General features: G+C 43.2%; 1 protein-coding gene across 1 annotated transcript in view; it reads right to left on the minus strand.

Annotated features, from left to right (window-relative positions):
* Nucleotides 1–22492, minus strand: part of LOC308113471 (plexin-A1-like) — a gene marked incomplete at its 5' end in the record, with an annotated part of 98936 nt that overhangs the window by 70381 nt on the left and 6063 nt on the right. Inside the window, 4 exons of the mRNA XM_080469789.1 lie at nucleotides 134–254; nucleotides 902–1053; nucleotides 9908–10131; nucleotides 16136–16232. Coding sequence (XP_080325915.1) covers nucleotides 134–254; nucleotides 902–1053; nucleotides 9908–10131; nucleotides 16136–16232 — 594 coding nt within the window. The remainder of the gene's footprint in view (nucleotides 1–133; nucleotides 255–901; nucleotides 1054–9907; nucleotides 10132–16135; nucleotides 16233–22492) is intronic.

The following is a 22492-nucleotide window of genomic DNA, read 5'->3' on the forward strand; positions in this document are numbered from 1 at the left end:
GCTTCACTTCTTACCTCGACACTGCTGAGGGCGAGCGGCATTACCAATAACACATCACTGTATAGCGAGTTATTTACCGCAGAGCTAATCCAACAATAGACCTTGTGAGGACTTTTCTTTCTCGGGTCCTTACCACAAACGTGAACGGCCTCGGGGAAAGGGCCCGGTAATCGTTGACGCAGTCCCTCACGCAAACTTCCACTTGAGCCTCCTGGACCCTGTAGCCGGTGGCGTCGTTGAGCAGACACACTATTCTGCAAGAGGAAGACAAGTTTATTAAGTCCAAAGGCTTCTCTATATTTTCAAATTCACGGTTTGGGTTTGTAAAGGTACAGATGTGTGCGTGCAGCCGCCGGGCGATGCAAAGTGAACGTGACCAAAGAATGCTGTCTGTGGACGGCACGCTGCAACGAAACGCCTCGGACAGGAGGTTTAAATCTATCGCCGAGGATCGCCGACAAAAAAAACAAAAAAAAACGGGACAAATATTACCACGATGTCATGTTGGGATGTCGCGAATAACGTGCAGAATAAGTGATGTGTGTGCAATGTTTGAATAGAGATCCCCTCGATCTCAACATGCCTCATTTCTCAACTAACTGCACTACGGAGAGATTGTTTGATCTGGATGAACTCAATCCCTCAGCCGTGTAGACCCCGCAGAGGAGTAAATGTCACAGAGAGAGAGATGCCAAAAAAAAAAAAGGAAAGAGCATATGTTGAGAGTAATGGAGGGGAAAGGCAGATGGAATTTCCAACAACCTGATGGCGCTGTCTTTGCTGCCACCAAACGAGGCGGCTTCGGCGTTCAGATTGGTCAGAGAGGATATCTGTGTGCAGGAGGGATGGCTGCTCTCTGGGTTTCCTGGGCAGGAATATATCAGTGCGTAATGTGACGTACCTCTCCGCACTCACGTACTCCTCCTCGACGGGCACGCAGGGCACCTTCCCCAACCGGACGCCCATCTGGATGTCCCTGAACTGCAGTCCCAGGTTCTCACCCAAGATGGTCACCCTGGTCCCGCCCTGACGGGGCCCCGTCTCAGGAAACAGCTAGAACACAGGCGGAGGGAGGACAGCAGTCAGAAAGGATGGAGGAGGAGGAGGAGAAGGAGGAGGAGGACATATGGGAACCACATCACAACCACATCAAAAACAAATACATAAGCATCCTTTCAAAAATTGTGCCGATTCAGGTCTTTATCATAGAAAAGAAATAAAATAAAAATCCTAACTGAAAACGAGATAAGCAGAAGCCAACAACACAAGCGGTGTTGACATACGGAACCAAACTCTACTTAATTGAAACTTATTACGGCGGCTTGGTTTCATCGACGGGGGCTGCAGCGGCGTATCGCTCGGCCGCATCGCCCGGCCGTAATGTGATTCATCTCGCCAGATTATGGCGCGTAACGGGGACAGGTGCGCTGTGACAAGACAAATATGGAGACTGATGGACGGCGGCTGTCATAAACACACACACACACACACACACACACACACACACACACACACACACACACACACACACACACACACACACACACACACACACACACACACACACACACACACACACACTGTGAGAGCAAAGACCTGCACACACAGACACACAGACAAGCGTAATCCCTAACAAGCTTCACAAGGTAATTATGTGTAATCTGCCTGTTGCCCTGTTCTCCAGCGCTGCTCGGCTGAGCCGACAGCCCCGGTGTGGAAACACACTCAGTCCTCCAGCCCTGTACGGAGGCCAGGCCGGGATTCTACGCTCTGTCTTTCAAATAAGTTCCAACTGAGATTCAATCTCACAATAGTGGCTTTAAATGCCTTGCTGAAGGGCACCAGTCAAACATCCTCCTCAACAGTTACATTCTGAGTTTTGGGAGCCTCATTGTTGAAAACCGTTGGAAGGGGGGGATTCAGAGCTTCTGCCTCTTTTTGTTACTATAACTGATTGTTATAAATACTTAATAACTGAAGCTAATTTGTCCCATTGTGCAAAAAATTAAAATAAAAAGCTAACAAAGTACAATTTCTATGAAATGATCAAACAAACTGAGGCGTTTCCTGACAGGACAGGTGAGTCTACAGATGTGTGCCTGCACACGACCGTGATTCACCATTACCGTCCCACATATCCTCATTTATTAATCATCTAAAAAGATGAGACAGTGGCACAAAATTGCACATCTGATTTCATAATCTTTCTAAATCCAATGTAATCACCTAATTACTGTTTTTTAAATGAACCTGATCCTCAGCTTGCCAACAATCCACCAAATAACAGTCAGACAGATTGCCTGGAGAATCCACATTTTGGAAGATATATCACATTGGAAGGCGCACAATTGGAAGAAATTCAGTAAACTACAAAAGAGACAATTTTACTATGCTTTAACCTTCACCGAAATGGACAACAACGACGTGTTTTTAGAAAAAAAAAAGATAATCCTCGCAATGACTGAGTCCATTAGTGTGGAGACACCAGCGCTGCGTCTTGGGATTTACACACAGTAAACCCACAAAACAACAGTGTCTGTGGTGAATTAGCCGTGAGATCGAGGGAGGAGGGGGCAGAAAGAGAGCCGTTTGGCTGGGGATAATGCTGCCTACTATTTGGAAGCTGACTCACGTTGGAACCTGAGGCGCCGGCAGGGCCTCGGAACTTTGGTCCCACAAACACAATGGCTGGTAAACACTGACCAGAGCGAGTCGCCATTAAGCTCCAGGGTACGATATGGACAGCAGATGTCAGGGTGTGGAAATGGAGCCTCAGATGGTTTGGGAAGAATGAAGCCATGATACCACAGGAAAAAAAAAAAGCACTATATCCCAGGGCTTGGTGGCTCGCTGATATAAACACTGGCACAGTCACACACAGAGAGACAGAAAAAGAGAGACGGGTGCTGTTAAAGGGATTACCATCATTATCTGTGGGGTATTCACAAAAAGGCCAGTGAAGAATATGGCAACCTATACTTTCACACCATGATCTTACATAATAGCTACCAGGCCACGGCAGAAAGCTTCACAATCCCTCCATATAGACCCCATACATCGCTACGTTACATTTACACCAGTCTCTTATGGTGCTAATGTCTATATCCACCACTAATGTCCAATGGTGTCTGCAGCATATAAAGCATTTTTCAGACATTACAGGGAATGGCAGTTTGAAATACACATTAGTCAGAATACAAACTTTGCTTGGAGAATAATGGTCTCCTACAAAGTGCAGTTCCCTTAGAAATACTGGGGCCTAGATGGAAAACACAGCTTTTGGACATGATTGCACGTAAAGTGAAGGTAGATTAAAATTTTTTTTACTGCAGAGTAAAAGAAACAGACTAAAAGTGGAACAAGCAGCACAGCAGCAGGTTACTAAACTCCAACGCCAAGTTTCAACTAATAGGACTGTCGGGACTTTAAACTGAATGTTTAAATGCTGATTCGTTGGCAGAATCATTGATAAAAATGTCGTTTTATTTCTTTTTACAGAATTACAAAGAACCTACAATTACAGCCTCGGTGGCTCATTTTGAAAACGCTGCAAAGAAAGTAACCGGACGGGTGAAGGGACGGTATTCAGACCAAACGCTTTGTCACCATGTCTCCAGTTAATTAAAAAAAAAAAAAACAGCAAACATAGTTGAATTAAGTTCATTATGGCTTCAGTTTGTATAAAAGTATACATACTTTGACATGTTTTGACTGAATTATCCCGCCTTTGTCAGAAACGTCCTCTGGTGGCGGTAGAAGACGTTTCTTTCATCAGCCGGTGATGTGGAGGCAATTCTCACCAAGACGTGAGACTCCAGTGGAAACATGTCAAGAGTACATTGCATTAGTCTACTAAAGAGAAGAGAAGCGCTATTCACCGAATACATGTCAAGCCATACACCTTGGTATTTAAGCCGCTCAGCAAATATTAGTGTCCACTTGTCCATAGGGAGTTTGTCAAAAAGCTCAAGTTTCTGTGGAAACAGGAGAGGAAATCTTAACATCCCTAAAACCTTGTTGGGTTTAACCAACAACAAACACTTCATCCTTCAACAAAGAATCTGTCAAAGCAGTCCTGAGCGAGCAACGCGTCCCCTGGAAAACACCACGGGAGGAGGTCCGGCTTTGAAACATGACCGGCGCAGCGCAGACGACGGAGCCTGAAAATCTTGGAGGTGGAGAAGTGCGGCACCGCATAAGATAACCGGCACTCAGCGAGCCTGCGGGCCTGCGGAGACGCCACAGTGTGGAAATGGGACCTCAAGCAGCTTTGGATTCACGTTGCAGTGATTTGACACGATGCCAGTACAATCAGGCACACCACCACCACCACCACCACCACCACCACTTACTTCCTGGGTTATGTAAAGTACAGACTCCCTGAAGCTGAAAATGGACCTCTGGCGGTTTGGGCGCTTTAATCTGATACAACAGAAGCACATTCACTCAGAGGCTCGAGGACGTAGAAACTGGAAGAAAAAAAAAAAAAAACAACGTCTGAAATAATTGTTCTGTGTTCAAGTGACACGAGGACCACAAGGGCGAAAGACTCACGCTCGTCCAACACAGTGTCTGCCAACCACCGGCCGCTAACCACTGGACTCTGATTGGCTAATAGCATGACATTCAGAATGACTGCCTCGCCTCGCTTATTCAGTCCGATGCTGCATTTTATTCTCTTGTGCGGTCAGGGGGAATCAGATTTGTTTTAACCGATCGCCGATGATTTACCAGACGTATCCGGCAGCTCAGCGGTCATTTCGAGTCGACTCCGACGCTGCGGTGACCAACAACTGTACAGAAAATATAGTAGAAAGACATGACGAGACTGAGACTTTTTCTCATGCAGTCACACCCTCAAAATGGAATCTGTTATGAGGTTTGCAATGCCAAACTGAATTCATACATCATTTAGCATTTCAAGGAAATAGATCCACCTAATGTTATTACACTAAACATCAGTTATCCTTTATTTGACCACTTCTCCCAAATAACACCGACCACAACATTTTCTGGAGGTGAAGTGCTGGTCGTCGCTCGGTATTACAGATCCAACCACATCGAAGCTCATCACTGCAGCCGTGGTCTCAGAACAGCTCCCCATCCACATTCTTAGCGCGAGTGTTCAGAACCTCGGTAATCCGTCTGTGGTTTGAGCGGAAACGGACATCATGTGGGGCCTCGGAGGCCCGGCAGCGGTTCAGACTTCGGTCCTGGCATTCTTGGCCACACTGTGCATGATTATCTTCAAATATCTTCAAATGTGCACTATGATGGGCTGATTGTCAGACTGTGATATTGTAAAAAGGATTTTTGGTTTTGCACATGAAGCCACTTCAAACTAGACACCTGATGTATTTCCACAAACATCTTTTCATTCTTCACCTAGAAGAGCTCTGTTAGTGAAGACTTCATCATTTTACAGTATTAGTAATCATTTAGTTGTGTATTTCATACTTTACTCATTACTATTTCCATTGTTTTTCTTATTACGATTAATTTATTCTAGTTGTTTGTTTTGTCCAAAGTTTTTAGGGTTTTCTTTTCTCTTCAAAATGATTATTATATATTTATCTATTTATTTATTTTGACTGCAAAGCATCTCAAAGGTACAGTTATATTTAACTTATGGTTGTTAAAAGATGATGCTGTATTGCTCTGCCTTAACTCCTAATAATATATATATAAAGTAGTTACTTTTACTGAATCATAAAGAACTTATAAATGCCTGCTGTATTTGGCATTTCTCTTAGAAATAAACTTTTTTGTTTGTTTTGTTCAAACCCTGTCTCATGCCAATTAACTTTCTGGGACAATAAAGTGTGAAATTTGATTGAGATATACATACTTAGACCAGATAAACGATCTAAATCAGGGGTATCAGAACCTGGGAGTCAGAAACCTCCCGAGAGAATCCAATCCGGTCTGCAAAATTAAATTTACCAGCTGTGAGAAATTATGACATTAACTGCAATGTATTTATTTGACCACCAGGGGCGCACCATGTAGTCTGCATCATGTAGAAAATCTTGTTCAGGTGATCAGGATTCACAGGTTGTAGAAACGTTTGTATTCTAATCATAATATGAACTAGCCTGCTAAATGTCTAATTTCCAGCTACATTTGGACAAATGTTTTCTGCCTTTGAAGATGTAAATAGTAAATAGACATAATATTGTTGAAATTAATTTTTTTTTTTTTTAATGAAATTTCACATTGGTCATGTGTTTACAACTGACTGCACTTTTTCATTTGGCAGAGCTGCTTCCTTTAGACAGAAAATTTGTGGAATTGTATTAAATGCATCTTTCATGCGACTCAATTGGATTTAGCTTCACCGTTTTATATTCTCATAATTAGCATAACTCTTTTAAAAGTTAATTCAATTATTTCTACTGATACGTTTAAAAGAAAATCCAATTCCAAGTGTCTCATAATGTTTTCCTCTCCCGAATCAAGCAACTTTAACGTGTAATTTGAACAAGAATGTGCATATCGAGATGTAATTCACTTTTCCATTTCATTCATTGTACATTTATTACCACCGGCTTCACGCCACATGTATGCATGTTTTACAATATTGAAACGCATCACTCTGGCGCTCGCTTCCATTTCCCGCCCGACGTGTGTGCACACAGCAAGCGTGGATACGTAAACACAGATAAACAGGTATGCGCTCATGTCCACATAAATCTGCAAATGCATATTTAATGCACACATTTATGGCGACACATAACAAACGGGCTGCCTGAAACCTGCACATGCCTGATGCATCATATGTGCTGTCCTGGATACACACATACACTTCGTCCTTCACATTGATATACATGTTTAGTATTGTGAGGGTGCGCAAGTCTGTACTTAAATATAGTTCCTGGATCCTGATATCTTCAATCAATTCGTCACAATGTTCCTGCTCTAAGAGTCCACACCGTCTCCAAAGCCCTGAGAATCAGACGGTCTAATCAGCTCGCCATAGAGAGTCGAAGTCAAAAAACAATCAATGGGGAGAAACAAGCAGAGTCATTGTGAGAATTTCACAGAGACTTTGCGGATGTGGTTCACGGCAACGTAAAGCCTTTTGCGTGTCGTTTGTGGCTGGAGTAGGAATTAGACTTTATTGGGGCAATTACTAACCTAACCTCTATCCCAAAGCCATGACTAGAGACTATAAAGAGGTGCTCAACTCTAAATCGAACCAACACCCACCCCTAATCATAACATAGAACTGTTATATCAGTACTTAAAGGGGTCGTATTATCCAGTGTTTCAACACTTTCACTTGTGTCTTGTTGGTCCAAAAACATTCTTTTCAAAGTTTACTGCCCCAAACTCAGCTTTTCCTTGATTTTCCTCCATTTGAATATTGGATCATAGGAGCTGCATTCAGAATCTGCTGTGTCTGTGTGAGCTGGACTGGCTCCGCCCACACATGTCCATGTTGGGAAGAGGAGGAAGTTCTTCCTCTCGTGGTGCCATGTGCCAGAGCAGAGCTGCCTAATTGTGGGAGGGTCAACGGGGAGGGCCTTCCTTGATTGGGATTGGCTGAACCCCTGATGACACTATATCGGGTTTGATTTCTGATTGGTTTATTGGAGCAACACACGTTTTAAAAAATAAAACGAGCCAGAAAGAGAGATGGCAGACTTTCTTCGCTTCTGGGGCGTCACTCCCAGGTAGAGGAACTCATATTACTGTTGAAAAGTGAAATTATGCATAATAAAATCCCTTTTAACAGACCATAAACATCGAACTAGCACATGAAGACTTCAACGTGTGCTTCCTATGCGGGAGCTCACCCTCCCACATGTTTTTAAACCGCTGTGAAAACACCTACTGAAAGCTGAGCCACAAAAAGAAGGCAGGACACAGACTAATAGAAGAACAGAAGAAACTCATGAGTGCAGTCAGAGAGAGAGAGAGAGAGAGAGAGACGGATGCTGGGCTTTGACCCCAACAGTCTCCCACATCACTACAAAGACATCCTTTTTAAAAAAACAAACACAGCTAAAAGACAGTCGGAGGAAATAAAAAAAAATAAACAAACTTTCCCATGGCTTCGGTCCCCGGGGGCCCAGTTTGATGTAACAGTGAGTAATAATACCATTTCTGTGCCAAGGGCAGGCGCAAGGTCCCAACATGTGTGTGTTTTAATAGCGGCACATTAAACTGGAGCAGCTTTCATTGGGGGTTCAGGACACGTAGGGCTTTTGTGACCACGGGGGCTTCAACAAAGAGAGCTGACGCAACCCCCTATCAAGGTTTTAGCAGCCTTGGATCTCCACGGGTGACATTACAGTCTTCACGAGTTGACGGGATTATGATGCTCCGCTCCAAAGTGGCTGCGCTGCTCTTCAGCGCAGGTGATTTCAGAACCGGATCACCGGAGACCGGTTTGATCAGAGGAATTTTTCTTTTCGGTTGTTGTCAAGTGACGATGTTGGAGGGGCTTGTTTTTCCCCCTTTTTCCCTTTCTTCCTCACAACGTGACGTTGCCCCCGACAACACACTGTTGACTTGTGCAGCTTTCACCTCAGCGGCGTCAGACGTGTATGTGCGTTTGTGTCGTCATCTTGACATGACTCTAGTGTTCGATAAAACCCCAAAGGAACTGAAGGAACGAGATTTTTTGAAATTGTACTTCAAACTTTGACTTTGTGATTTGATGGATTGTGTTGTTGTTTTTTTGCCAAATTCAGACTTATTTCTCCACAGATATGTTTGATAATTTCCTCCACCAACACGTCCTATCTACATTTTTAAGCGTGTAGGGGCTCAGGGCTCTTTCCAATCACGACAAGCGAGCAAATGAACATGGAAAAAGAAGCATTTCTGGTTCATCTTTCTTCTGAGGCTACAGCGTGCCAAATCCTTATTGGAATACTCTGGTTCGCGTAAAAGTTACTCCTTGTTGATCAACTGAAAGTGCAATCTGTTTGAGTAAAGCGTGGAGTTAGGATACTTCCTGCAGGATGGTAGCCATCCATCCATCCATCCATCCATCCATCCATCCATCCATCTAAGAGTTAGGGTACAATCTGCACAGGTCACCAGTCGATCAAAGGACAAAAAACTTTCAATTATTTTTAGAGGAAAAATTTTAAATTCACCAGTCACTTGCCTAACAAAGTGTTAAAAGTACTACATATTATTCAATGTTAGAGTACAATCACTGATTATATACTGACCAACCATTTACGAGAATTTACTTTCCCCAGAATATTTTACCTTTGGTTTAAGAGTTAATATAAAGTAGTAACAGGTCTGTTTGTCACATCATCCATCCAAATATTAACAATTAAAGAAAAATCAGCAAGTATCTTAAACTGCTGACTTTCCCTACTCTGCTCATGTGGGAAATGAAGTATCTAAGACTATGCACACAGTGATTTGTAGTTTTTAGTGAGTATATACTGTTGATGATGGTGATGAAGGAATAGCAAACTGGCTTGTAAACAGTCTTATAAAAGGTCTAACTTTAAGAGTCCCGGGTGCTTAGGCTTTCCTTCCAGGCACCGTTGGCCTGGTCAGGTTACGATTTGCTGTGTTTTGACTGAGCACGGCGCAGAGGTCAGAGCTCCTGCTGGTTTTTCCATCAGGTTGCGCTGCAGCATCTAACTCCAACTTTCAGAAAGTGCTGCGCAGACACTAACGGTTGTACAAAGAGAAACTTTTCTCGTAGCAATTTCAGTTGCATTTCAAGAGGGAGTCAATTTTGCATCAACATAAAGAGTTGGTGTGTTTCGAGAAGGTATGGCAAATATTTTTACTTCTACATTTGTGGCCTAATATCTTTGGGTGCAGGCATCTAAAAGGGGATGGACATTCCTTCCCAATTTGGCAATCTGTTGCTCCTTTCACTGGGAACGATTAGATCGGACCCATACATCATCTTCCATCGTCTTACCTTGGTGATCTTGGGGTGGGTACAGCGGCTGTTCCCAGACGTAGCGTGCATCCACCCTCCGCCTTCGGACAGCTGCAACGGGAGGTGGGAATTCCCTCCTCCGGTGCACTCCTGCCTCAGGGAGCACTTCCTGTCCTGGACACACCAACCGCACTCGAACCTGGGGTCGGCCTTCAGGCACATCCCGCAGCTGTCCCGCAGCGCCCTGCACTTGTACAGGTGGGCTGGTGAGGAAAGACAAACCGGAAACAGACCAATTAGCTGAACATGTGTGCAGAACAAATGCAAAGTTCATGGTACAAGGTAGAATGTAGAGAACAATGCAATACAAGGTCTATGCTCTTCTTGATATTTCAAACTTAACCAAGCAGATCTACCTTCCCCGATGGCGACTGGCCGGTAGAGAAAACATCTACGTATATATCTAAACCAACTAAATATGTTGTTTACTGCAGCATTCAGTCTAACACCCCTTCTTTTTTAAATATCAGACAAAAAACTTTAAGTATTAAAGAAAAAGTTTCTGACCGTGTACTTGTTAATTAACAAATTTGACACCTTTGCAAGCGTCTCTTACAACCAGCTACCAATTAGGGCAATGGGACATTTTAGGATTTTACTTTGGTTTTTTTAGTGGTTTATACACCTTTTATTACTGCTTTAGGAACACTATTAAATTTAGAATTTTAGAACCTCATACTTGTGAATGGCAATATGAACTTTTGCTACAGAGGCAGAAATGCTGTGGACGAGAATGAGAATTTGGCTGATGCCAAGAAACGCTTCGACATTTATTTATAATCTGGTATGACGCCTTTGTTAGGATTATTTGCTATGTATGGTTTGCGGTGAAGGTTACTTTGGATAGCCAAAGGTCTAGTACGTAATATAAAATTGTTTTAAAGAAGGGAGAAGTTTTATAAGCACTGAATTTGAAAGATGGTAGGTAAAAAAATATATTAAAAAAGTAATCAGGACTTTATGTGTCTCTGAGCCTGAGCACGAGAGCAGAGGAACAGCATAAATGAATGTTAATCACCCACAGAACACCTCAAACCTTCAGTAGGTGATTATTCCCACTCCGAGGCTGTGACGATGAGAAAATAACTGTTTCTGCAGGTAAATAGCGATGGATGGATGTAAAAAAAAAAAAGCTGCCTTAGAGGGATATCACAGAAATTAATTCAACAGGTAATGTCTTCAGACGCACCAAAGGGGAAATGGGAATTTATTATGTAAAAAAAAGAAAAAAAAGTCTGCAAAGTGGAAAAAAAAGTCATTAAAAGTAAAAAAAACCCAAACAAACCATGAATTAATAAGTAGATAAATAAATAAATGAAAGCCTGGTACACCTGAGAAGGAAGAGAGAGAGATGAAAGGAAGCGGGAAAGAGAGGGAGGAGAAGTTTTTAGCTGCGCTTGTTAACAAAACGGCAACACGGGCTGTAATGAATTTAAAGATGGTGTCGCCCCGCGAGGGCCGGGGAGAAAACAAAGAGAGCGAGAGAAAAGAGGAAACGGAGGAGATAGTAGTGGAGATGCCTTCATGTTTTGTCATCTGCTAATCGCCGTCATAATTATCTCAGCCGATGCTCCGCTGCCAGAACCTGCAGGCAGGTCTGTTTGCCGTCACACCGGTTAAACAGATTTGAGATCGGGTGGAGTGGAAAAACAGAGAGAAGTAGAAGACGAAGAAGAAGAAGAAGAAGAAAAAAAGAAGAGCATCAGAGCGTGGAGGAGTCTCTGCCCTCCTCCGACTCCCCTGCAGACAGACGGAGGCCGGACTTCAAAGCCTCTACCCCGTTGCCGTCAGCCCGCCGCGGCCCTTCGGCTCGGCCTAATCTGATTAGCCACGGCTCGGCTTAAAAAGTAGCGCGGCGCTAATTAATCTGAACCAAATGAATGATTTAATTAACATTAACATCTCTGCTTTGCACCGGGGCAGAGCCGGGCCGGCGCCGCAGACGGATAACGCGGCAAGAGGAAAGGCGGGGACGGGAAACGGGGAGGGATTACTGGAGGAGAAATAGGAGGAGAAGGGCCTTTGTGAGATTTGTGCGTGAGTGACGACAGTTTTATAAAACGTGTTTTTAAAGAGTATTAGACCTTTAACACTGAGAATTACACAGAACTTATCTAATGGAAATGGGTATTCAGTGAGGCTTTGGTGTGAAATAATCGGCGAGGCGTTTATGACGCTGTTCATTCACACTAATGACTCATGCCTAACCTTGATATCTGGTTTAGTCTTTAGATTTTTATAGTTTTTTTTTTGTCTTTTTGTTTTATGAACATACACCACCAGCCTCGGATGCTGCCCGTGAAAACTTTCTGCCACCTGAAACGTCAAATCCTGCTTCGTCACTGCCATAATAACACAAACACATCTATCAAGTTCTCACAGACTCACTTGAACTTAATATAATTGGATTTCACACTGCGGCGTGTCAGGAGGTTTGCCACAATGGAAAAGCCACAACACAAATATATAAAAAAGAAGAAGCAGTCGTGGAAAATCAAAAGACACGACACAACCATGATTCAAAATAAAAATCCATGGCAAAAACTCAAACAAGCAACGTTGTAACACACTCATAAGCCTCAGTAAACAACTATATCAGTAATCTTTTGGTAATACATTTTTTACATAGTTCTTCACTATTTGCATAATCTCAGCATCTTACTACAATCTTGCTTCGTTTCTTTTTTTTTTTTCATAATTCACAGATAAAAACAAAAAAATCTGTCCCGTCTACGAGGAAACGGGGAAACACAACTTTTCCGAAACACTGCTCCCGCGCAGCCACAGCCTTCGTAAATAGTTCTTCAGCATGAGAAGTTAGACAATAACAACAATGTCGGCCTCCAGAGTGTCAAAGTCATCCAGAGTAACAATCCAACTCGGTCGTCATACGAATGACCTTGTACTCGCCAATATTTCTAGCGATTTGCTTTCTTGTGGTTTCATTACACAGGCAACCAACAGCGCCAACTGGTGGCCTGGCATTGTAACTACATCATTTTCAGCATTTCTACCATTTCCATGTATACGGACATCATTTTCAAAATTTCGAGGTGTAAATGCGAAACTTTTCTGAAAACGTAAACCGGAAGAGTTTTCATATGAAACGTGCCAGTATGATTCTGTTTCTACTGACAAAAGACGTGGATAGTACCGGAGGTACCGTACCCAGACACAAACATTTTCATAACCCTTCCATTGAGGTACCCAGCACATCTTTACTGTCCCATAAGGTAGAGCTGATTGGTCAGTGACGATCGTCACTCTCGACAAGCCCGCGATATTTAAATTGCGCATCGGTCATATAAGGCCTGTCATTGTTGTTCACCGACGCCACTTTGAACACACTGGTTGTTTTGTTAACTTGGTATATTGAAATATCGTCGCGCTCCAAGGCACCGCGGTCTTTCGACGAGGTCCCTTCTCGGAATTAAAAAGTTTCCTAAGCTGTCTCAAAGAGGCTCACGGCTTTGTTTGGACGCCTGAGCAGTGCCGCTGCACCAAATGTGTTCCGTGTTGGTCCCGTGGGTTACTGTCACACAATGACATCACATACCCGCGTCGTTACGCGGCGGTTGCGACGCAACAGATTTGGGTCTGGATGCGTTTTGCCGTGCTGTACCGTGCCGTGCTGCTGCGTGGTACAAACACTCAAATATGCAATGATAAAGACAAGAACAGTATCATTCAATTCACCCATTTGTGGTCTGAATGTTATAATGGACATATTTAAAAAATAATGAATTTCGCTAAACTTTAAAAAAAAAAAAAAAAAAGATATGGATGACGTCAATACATGAGAAATTGGCCTACATGTTGGACAAAAGATTGAAAGGCACAATAGATTTCCATTCAGACTACAGCACAGTATACTCCATTTTAGGGTTTGTCACTCAGTCCTTATCACTGCTACACACACTGCTTTTAGCAGCAAATGATGCAACATTGAATTTTAGAAAAAGAAGCATCCCATTCCAGATGTTAAATTGCTATAATCCTGACTATTTGTGAAAATAAAATATATGTACAGAGATGAATATTCACTTTGCAGTGCTTATCTGATAGGACAACACCGGCCATCAAATCTACGGTACACTGTACGTGAAAATCCCACTATAGGCTCAATCTACTTGATTGCATAAAGAGCAGGATTATTTATTGTGTTTTGACAGCTACAATACATCGCTGCGTACACAAAATTCAATCCCGACATGGGCAAGAGAATTGGGTCACGACCGATAAGTAACTAATTTCTTCGCAATCTGCAGAATGAACTGTGTGTCTGACATTTATCAAAATGAGGTCACGCACGACACAAAACACGCGAGATTGAAGGAATAAACACCAGCAAAAAAAAAAAAAAAGCATGAGAGGAAGAGTAGAGTAAGAAAGTGCTAGTTAATGGGACTCCGTGCAGACATTCTGAACAAAAAAGAAGGAAAAAAAAAAAAAAAAAAAATCTGTATGACACACTTGAGAGCGGGACTTGTATTATCTTGTGTAATGGGACGTCTAAAATCATTAGCCTCCGCCAACCCAATGCATTCCACTTGATCAAGAATTTAGAACTGGTAATTGTTTTCCACTCCATGCGCAAATAGCGATTAAAAATAATAAATGCCATCCCTCCGTGTCGCTTTGGGTTTTTCTTTATCAATCCCTTCATTCGCGCCTACCCCCTCCGCCATTACACGCTGCATTTATCAACCCTGTCATCCGCCCATCGCTCGTCCTCTTCATCCTTTCTCTTGCCTATCGCTCTCTCTCTCTCTCTCTCTCTCTCTGTTTGTTTATCTTCCTCTCCAACATCCATCCCTATTAATTTCTGTGTTGGATGTTTGTTTGCTATCATCGTCGTCTATCAATCACTCGCTCTGCCTCTCTCTGGAAGTGTTTTTTTTCCCCCCTCAAACAAATGATACACTTTCACCTTTTCTCTCTGATGCCTGTCAAAAACCAAATTGCTGATTTCTTATGTAAGTGGGGGGAGAGAACAAAATAAATAGTGTCCTTGCTTCAAGGAAAGAGAAATAAAACGTCTTTATAGCAAATACATTACTTGGAACGAGAAACTTGTTTAGTTCGGACGTTTCATTCATCTGCGGAATTCCCCGGAAGCCCTCACAGTGCTAATGCTTTTCACGTTAAACACACTCATTTAATCACACAATAGTTGATGGGCACGACACGATAAGAAAGGTCTGCCGAGAACTTTATTCGCCCCCAAAAAATAATCTTTTCTCTCAGCCCTGGGAGAGAGAAATATTTTCTCTATTCTTGTAGAGATGTACAACCAGTGTCATCTCACTTTAAAGTGGTCATATTATCCAGATTTTCAACACTTTCACATGGTCTCGTTGGTCCAAAAACATTGTATTCAAAGTTTATTGCCCCTAATCCAGCTTTTTCTTGATTTTTTTAATCCATTTGAATATTGGATCATAGGAGCTGCATTCAGAATCTGCTGTGTCTGTGTGAGCTGGACTGGCTCCGCCCACATATGCCCATCATAGTGCCATGTGCCAGAGCAGAGCTGTGGGAGGGTCACCCAATCAAGGGAGACCCTCCCGGTCTAACTTGTTTGGTATAGGCTAAACCCCCGATGACACTATATAGGGTTTCATTTCTGATTGGCTCTTTGGAGCAACACACTTTTTAAAAATTGAAACAAGCCAGCGAGAGAGACGACAGACTTTCTTCACTTCTGGTGCATCATTCCCAGGTATGAGAACACATACTACTATTGGAAAACCATTAGAAAGTGAATTTTGTATAATATGACCCCTTTAGAATAAAGTTATCATGCCTAATAAATCCCCTTGGAAAAAGGAAAAAGATGTGGTGGCCTGTCACATTACCGCACTCCAGGGAGCTGATGGGGTTCATGGGTCCGGGACCCACAGTCGTAACTTGTCCGCTGTGGGATTCAAACCTGCAAACTTCTGATGCGAGCCCAAGGTCGCTTCTCTAGTTGCTAAACTGCAACCAATGGATGTGGCTGCCATGTAAGACACTCTATTAATCCAATAGGGGAAGTTGGAGGTTGAGGCTTCCTCGAGAGCACTTCAACATGTTGAGAGATGAGGTATCGAACCCGCAACCTTCCGATTGAAACACAAGCACTCTACCGACTGAGCCACAGCTGGCCCAAAGTGCGGTAGTGTGACTCAGCAAAAGAGGCAAAATAGGTCAAAGTAAAAACCCTACCTTGGATGTTGAAGGGGTTGTCGATGACGAAGTTGCCGTTCCACACCACCGACAGGTCGACGGGCAGGTCGCTGATGTCGCCGCCGTCATAGTCGTACTAGGAATCACAAACAGACAGGGAGGAAAACTGCTGATTTATAATAGAACTGATGCAAACTGGGAATCGTGTGAGATATCGTTTCATTTGCATGGTGAGTTACTGGCGACACAGATCCAAGAAGGCATCCATGCATATATCTACCCCCCCCCCCCCCCCCCCCCAAAAAAAAAATTAATAGATTAAAAAAAAAAAAAAAAACAGACATATTTCACAAATACACATGGAGAAATAACAGATGGGGTTACAGTTGAGTGGGCATGGAAGGGGGGAAGAGGGGGGAGGAGGGACAGGGTGGCTGACGAGGGGCAGATAGAGGAGAGGAGGAGGAAAGAGAGGGGATGTGGACAGATGAGGGAGTCAGAGATTGAGCACTGGTGTGTGTGTGTGTGTGTGTGTGTGTGTGTGTGTGTGTGTGTGTGTGTGTGTGTGTGTGTGTGTGTGTGTGTGTGTGTGTGTGTGTGTGTGTGTGTTTTACACATTTACACATGAGCTAAGTGGTGGGACGAGGGGAAGGCAGAGATAAGATATGGGGCGGTTGTAAAGTGAAATTGGCATTTCCAATTTGCTCGCTGACACACTGGATTTGGTCGACGGCACTCGACCATCCCGCACGGGCAAGGCAGCCTGACACACACACACACACACACACACACACACACCCCCCCCCACACACACACACACACACACACACACACACACACACACACACACGGTACAGTCAAAACTTTCCTCCTCTTCGCTCTAAAAAGTTGATTTGTTCTACTCTCGGTACGCATTACTGTCGAATAACAGCACAGTCTATGCAGAGATTCCTGGATCTCAGCTATCGATGTGTCAAAGTATTCATCCTCCTGCTTCTTTGCGAGACTCAGTACACCATCTTGTGGTGAAAACTAGCATTTCAAGACACAAAATGCTCGGGCAAACTGGAAAACTTTGCTGACTTTAATAACAACTGAAATATAGAAATTTCTTATTTCTGATTACAAGCGCTATATCTGATATTGAAGTTTCAGAGTGAATCAAGAAGATATTACCTCTCGAGGTCAAGGCATTTTCGCCGTACTTAAACTGTCCATACCACAGTCAGGAAAAACAGAGTCGACTCGAGCAATTTATTTACAGGCCCAAAACCGAGGCTTCAGAATGGAACCCTGTGAACGTTTTGATCTTGTGGCTTGTTGCCTTATTGTTGTCAACCAAAGATTGTGTTCCACAAGAAAATAGCAATTCATATTGAAATATTGGAAACAATCAGTCCAAATATGTGAAGTTCTTTTTGAAATCATGATGAGGACAACACAATAGAGAACTTCTGAATTTCATTTGACCCTGAAAAACAAGTATTTTATTGATCTGGTTTGTAAGACATTCTTGTTTGTAAGTGCTTGAACAAAGAAGTGAAAGATCACTTTCTGAATCAAGTAGTTTTGTAAAAGACTTGATTAAGTTTGCACCCGAAATTGCACTCAAGCCATTCACACTCATGTGATACATAATTCGTGCAAGTCACAAGAGTAAAAAAAATCTTACTCGCTACACAAAACCAGTTTGTAAATCCCTTCCAAAAATCGGTCTGCTCTATCCTTTTGTCCCTTCCTATCTACTAACCCAAACCAGAACAGCAGAGTCTCCATCTCCTATGTTTGCTCATCTGGAATTGTTGGGTTTTCCCTCTGTCAAGGTGTCTCGATATTGCATTGCATTAAAGTGAATTGACCCTGGAATCAGCTGTGACACAGTGGAAGTGATGTGCACAACTCTTAACTCAGGACTTGACGTGGGAAGACGGAGGAAAGATCATGAGGCTGACAGAAACCAATGTTTTCAAAACTGTTGCGTCTTTATGAAGAGGTTTCCCAAGGTTAGTAAACAGTCTTCACATTTTTAGAAAAAGGCTTCTTCTATCTAAACTTTGCCAGACATGACGTTGGACATCAGCAGTTTGAACCGTTGGAAGAAACGTTATTATTTCAACCTCGTCACAAGACTAAATGTTGGCAGTCACCAGCATACCAGAAGAGCTTTTTTTTTTTTTTTTTTTTCAAAGTAATCATAAGACCTTCATCCAAAGTATAATTTTCAGATTTTCAGTTAAATAACAACATCAACAAGACAATTTGAGATGTTTATATTTTAAGTTTCCTGTTCCACCACAGCTTAAACCGCCAAATAGACGTAGATCTTTGTAGGTCATTCACAGGTGCCACAATTGATGGTGAAAATAATGAAGAGGAAAGACAAAAAGGGGGATTTGCCTGTTTGGAAGTCTACATAAAGTCTTAAAAGAACACTTTAAACTCGGGTAGTATTGTATGTATGAGGTACCCCAAGGTTCTATTCTCGGACCACTATTATTCAATCAGAGCTGATTACAAACATACAATTATTGTCCATAACTATGGATATTATTCACAACTATACATTTAGTTTTTAAACTTTGACCTCAGGTGCCTCAGGAGCACAGACCAATAGAAGACGTCAGACAAACATTGACAAATTGTATGATTTGTTAAATAAGATATATGTCATTGATCCTTTGATTAGTCAGGAAAACCTTGAAACCTTTAGCATCTTAGAAGCATCTAAAAGGAATTCCGTGTTTACGCGGCAAAGTTTTGAAGAAAATGTCTGTTTACATCGAAACAAACGTTATTTGATGTGGATTACCGCAAACAGCACTCTATTAATTCCAGTCTTTGGTGATCTATCACGTTCTGGTTGGCAATAGTAAAATATAACGGACAATGACGGGTTGTTTGTAGCTGACATACAATACAGATGAAGCTAAAGTTTTGTTTTAATAGTCATAGATTTGCTTCAGCCCTGAGGCCAACAAGATAAGATAACTAGCCAAATGAAAACCCCAAAAACAAGAGGAAAAACGTAAAAAGGAGACATTGTATGCCACCACAGAAGAAGGAATGTGGGAAGTCTGAACTTCTATTGAGACTCTGAGACGATGCGATCAACAGAAACCGATGAAACCACAGGATTCTCTGAGGTCAGCTGCTCCACAGAAGAGAGATTCAAGCATCGTCACAAAGGGAGGGCCAACGACAGTTAATCCTCTCCCACTGGTTCGGCGTGACCCTGATCCATCACACATGAGGCTGGCTATTGACTTTATAAGCATCACCATTACATCCCACCGGCTAAAAGCGTGTGTATGGGAGTCCTGCAAAACCACAGATATACATATGCCCACACTCCTCCTCTCACTGTGGCCTGGCCCCCATTAAACTTTAAGGGCTCGGACGTGTCCGCCGTCACCAAAACACAGGGCGAGCTTGTTCCCCTGTCAGTCCCTGCCCACCCTGCTGCCCGCCGCATCATGCTTTATTCATACTGTCACATGGTTTAAAGTGCTGACACAAACCACACGCTGACACTGTGCCACCCGGTCACCCGTCGTCTAACTCGCTTCCTGAGGAGGCTGATTTAATGCTGGACAACAAGAAAGGAAAAAAGGGAATGAACTTTGAAGAGAAAAGGCAGTGGAAGAGGGTTTTCAGTAGAACCCCATGTGGCCTTTTGTGTCATTTCTGTGTGTTGGGACCAATTCCTCTTGAAGCGTTATCAAGATCGTGGTCTTGCCACAGTCTCTCTGCCCCTGGGCAGTCTTGGTCTTGTCTTGGTTTTGGGAGTCTGTGGTCTTGGTCTTGTCGTGGTTTTGGGAGTCTGTGGTCTTGGTCTTGTCTTGGTTTTGGGTTAGGTACAACACTAAGTGCCAGTAAAAGCATTTGAAAGCACAATATCATTTGAAAGTCTTCTGTTTCGTTCAATCTTTTGTCTTGCTCCCGAAAGTCAATGTGCTCTTCACTAAAATCTGAAATGAGCTCTCATTCCTGAGCAATCAAGTCCTCTGAGCTCAAATCGGTTGAATTTGATCTTTGAATGTCTGCCTTAGGCTTCAAACTTCGGCGGCTTCAAAGACGAACAGAAGGAGCATGGTAACTAATGAGACTATAGTTCCTCGATAATAGAAAATGCCTGATCAAAAGCATCCTCTCCATTGTTGTTCTGACTCTCAGGTTGAAAGCAACCTCACCTTAATCATGTTTCCTTTCCCAAACTCTTCACTTAATGAGGGAAGATTGCCATCTCTTGTGTTAGTGATCATCAAATGTTCCTCATTTCCTGCTTTTCATTGTGTGTTTGTGTCTCCGCCAAGCCACACTGGGTTTCACCCTTGGCTTCGGTGTATCAATATCCCCCTTTTAAGTGTTTTCTTTTCGTCAACTGAAGATTAAATGGTTGGTTTTTTGGAGGGTTGCTGGTTACCCGAACCATCGGCCACAGACTGTGGCCGTGTTCCTGCATAAAAGAATGTAACACTGACCACTCATTGTAAAGCAGTCGAAGTATATTGAGCTCATTGGCATGGTGGTTCCAGTGTTTCCATTGTTGGTGTTGCAGTAGATAAAAGGTGCCTCCACCCCCCCACCACCCCTCCACCCCCCTCTGTCTACTGAGAGGTCCCTCTGCTGGCCTGCTGTCCTGACTTCCCTCCCCTGAGCGCCCGGAGCTGCTGGAGATGAGTAATCAGACTCATTATGGAAGCCTCTGGCCAGCTCCTTCATGTCACTGCATGTAATTAATCTACCTGAGACAACTCATAGCGTAGAAACCCCCTCCGCCTTCCCCTCCCCTTCCCCACCCCTGGGGACTGGAGGAGAGGAGAGGATGTGGTCGAGGCAAGGAGAGGGTGAAAAGAAGAGGTTGTGGCAAAAGAAAGTTGCGTCCAGAGGACAGTTCGAGAGCAGATAACGAGGAAGTGAGAGGGAGGCGTATAATGGACGGAGGAGAGGAGATTAGCGGGGATCTGAAGAGAGTGAGGATGGAGCAAAAGTGGGAAAAGAGGGGAGACGGCGAGGGCTAGCATGGGGGGACGGTCGGAGAAGAACAAGGAAGAAATTAAGAGTGGGAGGAAGGAGTTTAGGGAGACGGCAGAGAGGAGGAGGAGGAGGAGAGGGAGGAAGGGTGAGGTGACATGGGGAGAGAAAAAAGAAGAGGGAGGGGAGGTGTAAAAAGTACAAGGTGAGCACAAAGCCGTCCCTGGCCTCATTACAGTAACACAGCAGCCTGGCTCGGGTTCATTCGTTATCTGCTCCCACACTCGTTTATTCTCCCGCTACATGAATCGTCTCCATGGATTGCATGTCTCCGCGGATTGTATGAATAGATAGAGCAGGAGTGTGTGTGTGTGTGTGTGTGTATGAGAGAGGGGGAGAGAGAGAGAGAGAGAGAGAGAGAGAGGGGGGGGGGGGGGAGAAAGAGAGAGAGGGATGAAGTGAAAACTGCCGATGTTAACAAAACAGAGCAGCTGGCTGGCGGAGGGGTTTGGAGAGGAGGGGGTCTGGGTAAAAAAAAGTGAGGTGTGTGTGTGTGTATCCATGTTCGGGTCACCCCCGTGTAATTAGTCATGTTGAAGGATACCTGAGAGTGTTAAAAATACACTACGGACACACACACACATACACACACTGCTATAGTCCCTCTAATTTATGTTTCATCTGTTCAATTCAAATTGAAAGAAGTAACCACTTTATTCAATCCTACCCCTTCTCCGATTTTCAGCGATCACATTTTATTATCGTCCTGATAATATTTCACCGCAAAAAAAACCCAAAAAACTTAATCCAGCTCAGTTTTACCTCAATGGGGTCAGATCTAGCCGATGAAGCACTATAGAAGATGGATGGCTGCATGATGAGGTTGTTGTAGGAATTCAATCGGGATTCCTAATTTGTCTTCCTAAAGATAAATTAGGAATATAATTTATATATATTTCTTTTAAATAATGAATTTCACACTTTCCTAAAGTCCGCCTGCAGGAGTGTTTGGTGGGCCGGTTTTCCCCTGCAGGCATTATGTTTCACACTCCTGGTCTATAACCTGAAGTCTGGGCCTCGGGTGTGCACACTCTGCCCATACAAGACACCACCTTACTGAAAAAAATAAACCTGAGACGTTCCTTTAGTGGAGATGAAGAGCATTGTGCAGCCGACCAAAGCATCAATATAACTGATGCTCACGCACCAAAACACCCCTGAATAATATCTGTCTTAACAAACATGATCGTCGTGTGAAATTTAAGCATCATCTACTTGACTGGATTGCCCAAAAAAATACTCAACGGATGTAAATTAAATACACAAAAACACATTTTATATATAAACTGCATTGTAATTGACAGTCCAGGATTCAGTCCAGGATGACAGTCGGCCTCCCAAAATTTACCAAGGAAGTCTTCC

The sequence above is a fragment of the Lipophrys pholis genome (assembly GCF_963383615.2).
Source record: "Lipophrys pholis genome assembly, chromosome: 8".
NCBI classification, from domain to species: Eukaryota; Metazoa; Chordata; class Actinopteri; order Blenniiformes; family Blenniidae; genus Lipophrys; species Lipophrys pholis.